Here is an 11,656-nt window from a genome sequence, read left to right as displayed (position 1 = left end):
CTACATGGCATTTTAGACGTGCTACGTGAAAATGGGGAGGAGGGACCTTCACCCAGTAAGAACGAAATTTCAATACATGTTCTCGACCTGCGTGCCAAACTCCACACACTCACGCACTTAACCCAGGAGAATTTGCGGCAGGCGCAAGAACGTCAAGTCCGACTGTACGACAGGAGCACGCGCCTTAGGGAGTTCACACCAGGAGGCAAAGTACTCATATTATTGCCCACGTTGAGCTCCAAATTGGTCGCCAAGTAGCAAGGGCCCTTCAAGGTCACATGGTGAGTCAGGGGCGTTGACTATGAGGTGAGGCATTACGGATTTACCACCTCAGTCTGTTAAAATGTTGGAATGAGGTCCCCATGGCGTTGGTGTCGGTAATTCCGGAGAAGGCGGAGCTGGGGCCGGAGGTTCAAAAAAGGAAACTGACCTCGCCCGCCTCTCCAGTCCCCTATAGAGACCACCTCTCCCCGACCCAGCTCACGGAGGTAGCCCAGTTGCAGAAAGAAATTTTCCGACATGTTTTCGCCCCTGCCCAGCTGCACCCACCTCATAGAACTCCACATTGAGATGCCCCCAGGGATGGTAGTGCGCAGCCGCCCTTACCGCCTGCCCGAACACACACACAAAAAAAAGGTGGTCCGGGATGAACTTGAAGCCATGCTTGAAATGGGCATAATCGAGAAGTCCCACAGTGACTGGAGCAGCACGGTGATCCTGCTCCCCAAGACCGGTGGGTCGGTCGGGTTCTGTGTGGACTATAGTAAAGTCAACGCAGTGTCTAAATTTGACGCGTACCTAATGCCTCGCATTGACGAGTTGCTCGATCGATTAGGCGCTGCTCGTTTTTATTCGACTCTGGATTTAACAAAGGGATATTGGCAGATCCCCTTGACTCCTCTATCCTGAGAGAAAACAGCCTTTTCCACACTGTTTGGCTGACACCAATTCCTCACACTTCCTTTTGGGCTGTTTGGGGTGCCTGCTACGTTCCAGTGGCTTATGAACAGGGTCCTTGGCCCCCACGCCACCTACGCTCCCACGTATCTGGATGACAATCATCTACAGTAATGACTGGCCGCGGCACCTTGAACATCTTAGGGCCGTCCTAAAGTCGCTGAGGCGGGCGCGTCTCACAGCCAACCCAAAAAAATGTGCGATTGGGTGGGTGGAAGTATGGTATCTGGGTTTCCACTTAGGCCATGGGCAGGTGCGTTCCCAAATTAATAAGACAGCAGTGATTGCAGCCTGCCCGAGGCCCAAGACCAAAAAGGGGGCGAGACAGTTCCTGCGACTGGCTGGCTACTATCGGAGGTTCATACCTAATTATTCGGACGTCACCAGCCCACTGACGGATCTCACTAAAAAGGGAGCACCAGATCCAGTCCAGTGGATGGAGCAATGCCAACAGGCCTTATTTAGGGTAAAGGCTGCACTGTATGGGGGGCCCACTGTTACACTCCCCTGACTTTTCTCTCCCCTTTATTTTACAGACAGACGCATCGGACAGAAGGCTGGGGAGTACCAGTAGAACAATCAATGTGAGGATTGTGTTTCAACCAGGGATGGCCCAGAGCCAAAGGCACTTTCAGAGAGGAGATTATCTTCAGTTTAATAATTTATCTACGATTGCCAGACAGGAACAGAGTTACAGGAACAGTATAATGAGTGACAGGGTTCGTACACATTTTAACCAACAAATTTCCATGACTTTTCCATGAGTTGGCCACAAGTTTCCATGACTACGCATAACCTCTAAAATGTCAATGTATGTATTAATTCTGCCTTCCGTAGAAGTCATGCATTATGTTCATTGTGACTCAGTTATTTGTACAGTAAATACTGCCACATTGTTGACTAAATGTGCAACTGCAAGGTCTGCATAAGCCACGATTTCAAGCACTGGAAATTTTCAACACTGGAGCCTGGGACATAATTTGCCTTTTTACAGCGAAAGAATTATAAAGAATAAATATGCATGCAAATGTGCCATCATTCAACTGTTAGCTAGCTGTCTAGTTTTGCAGAGTGCAAGGGCAGCATAGTATGTATGAAATTCATTAAACTACACGTAAAAATTATCACTGTGAAATGACATAAGAATACGCATAATGACAAATTGTAGGGTTATACAAAACAAACATTTATTTAAACCACCACTGACATAAGCATGAATCAGCAGCCTCAAATGCATTGTTTCAAACTGTGTAACACTGGTCTGGATTGAAGACAGAAAGACCATTTCAACATACAAAAACAAGTACAAGGTAACAGTACATCAATGTGCAAACTTTACATCAAAGTGCATCAATCAATTTGAGAGCGATACTACCCACACACACACAATTCCCAATTCATTTTTTCATTTCTGCCAACTTTTCATCTATTTGTCTTTCAACTTTCACCAGAGATGCTTTCTTTTATCGTACGTCTAAAGCTGTTGGATTTTGAGATGAACGTGAGGTTGTCCGGTTTCTCTGCTTTCTCAGCATATTTGTCTGCTGATGTTTCTAGGGCACAGATATCAGCCTCAATTGTAGCCCTCTTCTTTTTCAAATCATGGAGCTCATCACTGAGGGCCTTCCTCTTGAGATCAAATGCTTGCTTTTCAGCCACTCTTTTCTGCTCATCCAGATAGGCATGATACTTCTGCCTAGCTCCTGCTGCTGATTGCAGCAGTTCTTCGTCACACCCCCCACAGATTGGACATGGTCAACAATGCGCCTCTGGGCCACCACTGACAATTCCTTCTGATTCTGATTCTCCACTATTACTTTTGTTAATAGAGAATCCCCTCTCTACACTGGCCTGTCCATGTGACAGGACCAGTACAAGTTTCATCCCATTCCAGACTGTGGAAAAGGATGGTTTTTCCCCCACTGTCTCAAAGAGAAGGGTGTCCACTCGATCCACTTTGCGGTCAAAATCACGGAAATTGGCCTGACAGCTAGCCATATCACATGCCTCCCTAAACTCCCTGAGGGTATCATCACACACTGCCTCGTCTGTGTGTTTACATTCAACAAGTGTATGTACCATTCTTGTCATTTGTCTAACACATTGCTCTTCGGATCTAGCCATGTGTGTGGGGTCAAGACACTGCATGTCTCTCATGTACTGCAATGGAGCCTTTTTCAGCAACTTGTCCAGCAGGCTAATCAAGAGTCTCTTGCTGTCCAGTCGCACCTCAAGCGCCTGCCTCTCTGAAACCTTTTTCAAGGATCGGAGTTGTTTCAGGCTGGTGTCTGCGGCAAATCCAATGTCAATTTGTGAAGTATCTTTGTGTAGAGTGATGTCCTGGTAAGGCACTTCCAGAAGCTTGAGTGGGGATGATGCCTCCTGCAGGTGTGTGCCCACCACAAATCGTCCCATCAGCCCTGCAAAAGATTTAAAGCAACACAATGTATATTTTAGTTTTATTTTGCATAGCAAATCATATTCAGAAGTCCTTAATAATTAACTCATTTTAGTTAGAAGCCTGGATTATGCCCAGAGAATAGTATACAAGCAGCATCATAGCAGCCTGGTGTTTGTGATGAATGAGGAACAGTGTTATGTGCATTGTCTAAATATATACTCGATCACACCAATTTTTACCAAGTTGTAAGCTGAAACATATTGGATAGGCTACATAATTCTGTAGGCTTTCACTTGACCATAAAATAGATAAGGAGTGTAAAATGATTGGTTCAACTGCAGTATTGTGTGTTTATATCATAATTGTATTTGTATAGCATAATTCATACAAACATGCAACAACATGCTTTAACAGACTGTAAATAAATATTTATTTATTTAAATAAATCTTACCTTTAAGGCCCACTTTACACGGGGACGGTATAAAACAAAAACGCAAAAGTCCGTTTTTGTTCTCACTTTTTTCCGCGTCTACACGACCGTTTTCAAGGAGGAAATCTGCGTCTATACGGTGACGCATAAATGTCTCCGCTATGTCTGCACGCATGCGCAACGTCTTCCGTCTTGTCTGATCTGCACCGCTGTTCTGTCAAGTTATCCTACCAAGCCTACTACGCATGCGCGAAATCCAGGAGGGTAGGAAAATTCAACAGTAGTTTTGTCCCACCGATCAGCTGGGCTGATAGAAAATTGGTGAGAATTTCACGCATTTGCCGATTTTTATGTTTTGTGCGTATTGGTCGAGTCTTTGGCCGAGTCAAATAATTTGTAATGACTTGTTTTGAATAATAAAACGGTCTGTATGAGAACTTGCTAGGATAACTTTACAGAACACCGGGTAGGAAGAAATTATAGGTAGGAAGAAATTTCAGAACACCGGCTGAGGTACTGTAGTGCTCGAGGGAGGAGCAGGAGCAAACCGAAACTCTTTTAATCTGCCTTTATTAAGTAACACTCACTCTTGTTTCGGTGAAGAAGAGAAAAGGCAGTGTCCATCTCAGCAAAATAAACCCGTTCGGCTGCTAGTTTTGTTTTCAGTCTCGGGTTTATGGTTTCACGAGCGGCTTGAATAGGCGGCGCGCGCGTGCACGCACACGCGTGTGCGCGCATGCGTGTGTGTGTAACTTGGCGACACCAAACTGAGGAGCTCCAGCCGGGCGGGTGAGCAGGAAAACACATCTACTGCATTAAAACACAGAGCAGCTTGAAGGTCCGTTGGATCGATGTAATCAGACATGCTCTTACTTTTTTACTTACTTTTTTACTTCCCGGGCTGGCATGTGCAGTATATGACATATGTATGACGTAAACGCGTACCCGACGTGAGCAGATCCGAGCAGAGTTTTGCGTATTGGGTAGTTTAGACGGATACGCAACGGGGGCCGTTTTTAACTTATCCACTCTGGAAGGCGTTTTCAATTTTATCCGTTTTTCAGCCTCGGAAACGCCGTCCTCGTGTAAACGAAAGGCACTTCTGATAAAATATTTAGTCGTTTTTACCCGACAGCGTCCTCGTGTAAACGGGCCCTAAATCAGTTTAGTCACATCTTCACAGAGGAAGGGCAGCATAGGCTTGTCTGTTTGATACATGACCATGAAGGGGTCGAGCTCTCTTGCAATGCTGATGAATATTGCCACTTTGACAGTGAACAGAGGGTCTGCAAAATGGCTCTTCACTTCATCAAATGATTTCACTTTCGGATTGGGCAGCTAGCCTTTTCCCACCATGTCAACATATGTGCTGACGTGCGGCCATAGTCGCAATCCTCTCTGCAACATTCACATTCTCGACCCACCGGTGCTTGCAGAATTTCAGCATGTTTGAATCACACCCAGTTGCGGTCACAAAATCCTCGTGTAAGGCTCGACTGTCATGAAAAAGCCAGTACAGACTTGAAAGTGCGTGTTCAATGTCCCATCCACTGGATTTGCATCCATCCCTGAAAGTGTTATGCAGGATGTGCAATCCACACGAGCCAATGTTGATGAGAGACTTGCCCGCATCCATCTCCACTTGCTTCTGCAGGGTTTGGAAGACTCTCCAGTTCACGTTAGGGCCGTCCATCGAGATCTGGACAAGGTTGAGGATTCCGGTCTCGGAAAGCATGAGATTTAATTTTTCAGCAACATCTTTCGCTGTCGAGTGGCCCAAAAATTCTGAGCCAATGTACGTCGGTTTCACCTCAGGCCCGTCCCAAAACCTGACGTGCACATCCATTTGCTTCAACTGCAAATAACGATTCAAACTTTCGTCGAACAACATAACTTTGCTCCGAGAGGCGGCTTAACGTCAGACCCTTAAAGTAGGGAGCTAGTCCAAATGTGCAGAGATATGCACGCTTGCGTTCACCACACGCAAATCTTGTGGCTATCTGACTATCGGGAAACATGGCCTGGAACAACCGGGCTGTATCCTCACACGACTTGAAGGAGTAATGAGCTTTGATTACCTTTAGCGCCCAGAATATCTCCGCAGTAAACGAGTCATTTCTAGTCACAGCACTTGAAAGCGTTCTTTGTCTCAAAGACGAAGCGGCAGTAATGCAGGTAGATGTCGGCGTGGATGTGGGTGTCATGTGAGGTTGAAAAAAAACTGGCGATTGAGTTTGCTTGGCGGACAGGACTACAGCTTGGTGCTTAGCGCCTTTGGCATGGCTAGTTAGAGCTGCTTCTCCCATGTTAGCTATGTCGAATATTTTACTGCACAAGACACATTTGGCTCTTCCAGGGTCCTCTACCCTCTCCAACCACGATTTGTATTTTTCGGCATGAAGCCAGACATTATTAAATGTACATTTCCCTGGCATTGTGTACTTTGTCTCTTGGCATAGTACAAGCTACGCAATCTGATCTAAAGACTGAGGGAAGTTTACATTGCATCTAGGCAACGCACATCACACGTGATATGAACAGTGTCCGGAGAGGGGGAAAAGCGGATCAGTAATGATCTCCGCACTGGCCGGTTAATCAAATCAACACACGATTTTCTTATTATAAAGTTGTTTACAATATACAATAACCAATTTTAAATCACATTGTCTGTTCACAAAGGAAGGCGGATAAATTCCATAACTTTTCCAGGGTGCTCGTGTTTCCAGGAGTATTCCAGTCCTGGAAAACGACATAAATCACATTCCATAACTTTTCCAGGTTTTCCATGACCGTATGAACCCTGGAGTGAGTCGAGCCAAAAATTTTCCATTTAAAGCACTGGCGGTGTGTGGAAATTGAAGCTGTTCGAGGGGAATACCAGATTGGAAGGCCAACTCTTCATCCAAAAAATTACCTTCACAGCACCAGAGTCAATCAAAGCCTCGCCCACCATTCAAAAACCGATGCCTGACCACGCCCTCGCTGCCACAATATCTAATTTACATGAAATATGCTCCAACTTACTTAATAAAGAGTTGCAATCGTAGGCCAGTAAAAGGAGAGCATTCATCAGGTTAACCAGTTCTGACGGAAACCATGTCTAAAACATGATACTTGGAACTCTAATAGATCAGGTATAAATGAACTCAGATTAAATTAAAGCTTTTACAAATACTGGTCATGTTTCCATCCTGAAAAAGAAAAAAAAAATCCTTGTCAACAAAATATTTATTCAAACACTGAAAATCAGGCTTCATAAATTAAATTGCATCTGATGCATTTTATTGTTGATATAAAATTATACTGTAACTTAAATTGGTGATCTCCAGACATTGTTTGATCAGGTAACTGCAACTCAAGCAGGTTTTTATATTTTTAATTTTGATACACACTATAGACGTGTTTTTCTAGTATTTATAATAGGATTTTGATAGAGTTCTAATACAAGAATATAATGTACATTTCTAATTGAACATAGTGCGAATTTCTTCAGCATATTGCTTTTCATGTAATTTGAGCTGTTATTCACTAAACAGATTTTAACAACTATTCAAATCAACATGGTCTCTTGCAAATTCATAAAACCCGACATTCAAATTGCATGAAATATGCCACTTTAAGGTTCGGGATGGGTGGGGTTCGTGTTCGTTTAGGGTATGAAATTCAATTAAGTCCAAATACATTCACCTCATTTATTTGAATTTGTACAAATTTCATGAGATCAGGCTATATACAATCATGCAATGATAACAGGAATGTCCCTTGTAACAAAGCCATCATGAAGCCTTAACATATTTGATTAAATTTAAAACCAGTAATCTTGTAAGACGGATCCTCAGTGAAGCCTAAACTGGTAAAGAGCCCGTAGGATGGTTGGTTCTCCTCCTCAATTAAGCAGTACACTGGGCAGCCCGTTGAATGTAGTTTCTTTGCCAATATGGTGACCAGGGTTTTGGCGTAGCCTTTCCGTCTGTGCTCCGGCAGCGTGTACAGCATTCCAACTGCGCCGGAAGAATAGGTCAATATCCATGACACCGGCTGACCCTCCAAGTCCAGCACACAGCACGAAGGGAAATTCATGATCATGTCTCTGATGAACCCTTCACTGAATTCACCTATGCCAAGCTTCCATGTACTATTGACCAGAGGAATGTGCGACTCGTCAAGTGACGACACTTGTAGGGGTAACCTGTGACGGATCAAAAAGACGTGGGTTTACCTCATATTCAGATCAATACCTAGCAAGTTGTACTGTGTACTTGGTTCCATTTGTTTTGAATTTATAGCAGAGCTACTTGCACACAAAGTGCATGTAACGGAGCTCCAGAATACTTCAGAATATGGTAATACATTGACCAGAGTTTTGATGGCTTTTGCAACCGTACAACGTCTGTACATACGTACGAATGACGTACGTGTACCACGACAAGGAACTCATTCGTAAGTGCAACGTATCTCAAACACTTGACCACCGGACAACAAAATCTGTATCTTTATTTGCAAAAGATAGACAGGATATTATCCAGCACTTATTTTTAAAAAGCAAATTAAAAATAAAGTGGGATTATTTACTAACACATTTTACAGAAAATAATGTAAAAAATGTTGTTTTTCATACCAGGTGATGTATCTTTGCAGCGTATGCTTTTTTCCCCCTGAACGATTTCTTACTCTGCACACTCATGTCAACATAAGTATCGTACAGTTCAATAACAATTTTGAGCATCTTTCCTTAGTTACAGAAGATCTAAAACTACTGCGAATTGATATAGATTAGTTCTTATGTCCAATAATACTTGATTGTAACTATATAGTAATGATGTAAAGTGAAAGCGCTAGTTCACTGCTGTCTACCAGGCACTCAGCAGACTTGCACCATAATAAATGTGTTGTTGTTTCTGGCACATGGCATGTGGTGTCAAAGATGAGAACAAACGTGTTTTTGTAACTGCAATGCGCACTTCATTATTGCCATCACTGTCACAAGACAATGCTGCAATTTATTGATGTGAAATACACTACACAATCAGAGACTCAGATTGTTTTGCAGATCAAGGGGCCCACAGGGCCCCTCCTGGGAAAAAACAGGGGCCCATTTCTACAATGGGGGGCCAGTGATTATCCTTCAGTTGAAGCGAACCTAGTGAGCGAAGCGAGCCCAATGAACAGCTGGGGCAGCCCAGGGGCTGTTTTTTTTCTTCACAATTCTGTTTTTTTTGGTATTAGAAGCCATATGAAGCAATGTAGATGACAAAAATCAATGCTTCAACCAAATATATTGAGATATTGTTTAATCAGTGGCAATATTTTGGAATTCAACCACAGGCCACTATATATCACATCTATATTATCTCCTCCTTGTAAATTATAGCACAAGAATGGGTTTCTTTTTTGCATGCTGTGACGGTCTAATTCTGCTCGTCTCTAATCATCTCTACTTCTAATTTCATTAATTTATTTTATTAACTTGTTTTCAGTTTGGTGTAGGTCTATAGTAGTAGTAGTAGTCACCAGTGGTGGTGGTAGTAGTAGTAGTAGTAGTAGTAGAAGTAGTGGTTGCTGTTGTAGTAGTTGATGTTGCAAATCTAGTATGACTAATTACCTTGGGTATCAGGGGTATCAGTTTTTTCAGGTCAATGTACTCTCTTTCTGCCGAAGAATGACAAAATAGATGTATTTTTTCTTTTTTTCTTATCCATGTTTTCTTGCCTCTTTCGAATATTCGTACATAGACCGTAAGACGCCACCTAGCGAAAGACTTGGATCAGGTTTTACTCGCTTGGGACGCTACAAACGGGGCAGCGTAAATACACAAATGGGTCCGACATATATTCAATATGGCGGCGGTCAAAACAAATTCATCCGATGCTGAAATCTGTTGAATATCCAGATAATTATGTTGGAAGTTGCATATTTGTGCAAGATTTTCGATATTGAGACCATGAAGTCAAGTAATACGCCACGAAACGTTCCAAATACGGTATAAAATGCTCGCGTCCATATTGGCCCCTGCCCCTCTCGACAATGCGTTCGTTATTCGAAATAGCGCGTCTTAGACACGGGCGCGCCAACAATCTGAGTCTCTGCACAATTCGAAGGTTCGTATGCTGTAATATTCGATTCAGGTTGATTTTGAACCCTTGCAAATATTTTGCTCATGCACTCTTCAGGAGCTCTGCTTTTAGGCAGGGCCTAAAAAAATAAGTGCTAGTATGTATGTATATTTTATATATATAAAAATTAAACTGCATACCTCCGCCAAGTCACATTCATATTTGCATCATGACCCACCTTTCCTCAAAATTTCATAAAATCTGTTCACTACTTTTTGACTTGCGCTAGGAAAAGACAAAAAAAAAATCCTGAATCCGCATTGATATAGTTAGGTCCATAAATATTTGGACAGAGACATTTTTCTAATTTTGGTTCTGTACATTACCACAATGAATTTTGAACAAAACAATTCAGATGCAGTTGAAGTTCAGACTTTCAGCTTTAATTCAGTGGGTTGAACAAAATGACTGCATAAAAATGTGAGGAACTAAAGCATTTTTTAAACACAATCCTTTCATTTCAGGGGCTCAAAAGTAATTGGACAAATTAAATAATTGTAAATAAAATGTTCATTTCTAATACTTGGTTGAAAACCCTTTGTTGGGTCTTGAACTCATGGACATCACCAGACGCTGTGTTTCCTCCTTTTTAATGCTCTGCCAGGCCTTTACTGCAGCGGTTTTCAGTTGCTGTTTGTTTGTGGGCCTTTCTGTCTGAAGTTTAGTCTTTAACAAGTGAAATGCATGCTCAATTGGGTTGAGATCAGGTGACTGACTTGGCCGTTCAAGAATATTCCACTTCTTTGCTTTAATAAACTCCTGGGTTGCTTTGGCTTTATGTTTTGGGTCATTGTCCATCTGTATTATGAAACGCAGACTAATCAGTTTGGCTGCATTTGCCTGGATTTCAGCACACAGTGTGTCTCTGAATACCTCAGAATTCATCCGGCTGCTTCTGTCCTGTCACATCATCAATAAACACTAGTGACCCAGTGCCACTGGCAGCCATGCATGCCCAAGCCATCACACTGCCTCCACCGTGTTTTACAGATGATGTGGTATGCTTTGGATCATGAGCTGTACCACGCCTTTGCCATACTTTTTTCTTTCCATCATTCTGGTAGAGGTTGATCTTGGTTTCATCTGTCCAAAGAATGTTCTTCCAGAACTGTGCTGGCGTTTTTAGATGTTTTTTAGCAAAGTCCAATCCAATGCATGCCTTTTTTTTTCGTTTCCGTTTCCGGTTGAGAGTATGTTGTGCGCATTCTGGCTGCCGCTTCTCACCAGAGCTTTTTTATTTCTTTTTCTATTTTCATTTTAATTTATTTATTTATTTATTGTGTGTGTTTGTGTAGTTTGATGTTTGAGTGTTTTGTCCGCCGGTTGTGGTGTAGCTCTGGACCCAGTTTTGGGCGTTGGTTTCCCTCCAGGCCTTGGTTCGCCGCGGGTGATGCCTGCGTTCCCAGCTATGGACTGCAGTGAGCTCGTTGCTCATTTAACATCGTGGTTGTCCAGCGCTCTGCGCTTTGACGCTTGGCGTGATGTTCCGAGCGATGTTGCTCGGTGGCGTCGCGGCAGCTGTGCAGGCGGTTTGGGACACACCAGCGCTCTGCGTGGCGGAGCTTCTCTGCTCGCTTTGCGGATCCATGGCGTGGCGTTTGAGCGATGTGGCTGACGGCGTCACGGCGGCAGTGCTGGAGATGTGGGACTTGTTTTTATATGCCTTTGGTGGGACTGTGGCTGCTACACCACAGGAATTACATCCTGACCCCTACTTGGTGGACTTTTTATTTTTTATTTTATTTAATTATTAT

The 11,656-nt window shown here is 43.1% G+C and overlaps 1 protein-coding gene across 1 annotated transcript in view; it reads right to left on the bottom strand.

Moving 5' to 3' along the window:
* Positions 1-7,045: 7,045 nt before the first annotated feature.
* LOC132889209 (glycine N-acyltransferase-like protein Keg1) overlaps positions 7,046-11,656 on the bottom strand; it is a 37,175-nt gene continuing 32,564 nt past the window's right edge. The window contains exon 5 of the mRNA XM_060925472.1: positions 7,046-7,978. Within this exon, the coding sequence (XP_060781455.1) occupies positions 7,576-7,978 (403 nt within the window). The 3' untranslated portion in view covers positions 7,046-7,575. The remainder of the gene's footprint in view (positions 7,979-11,656) is intronic.

The sequence above is a fragment of the Neoarius graeffei genome, chromosome 7, assembly GCF_027579695.1.
Source record: "Neoarius graeffei isolate fNeoGra1 chromosome 7, fNeoGra1.pri, whole genome shotgun sequence".
NCBI lineage: Eukaryota > Metazoa > Chordata > Actinopteri > Siluriformes > Ariidae > Neoarius > Neoarius graeffei.
Note: the sequence above shows the minus strand (reverse complement) of the source record. Positions and strands in the feature narration are given on the sequence as shown.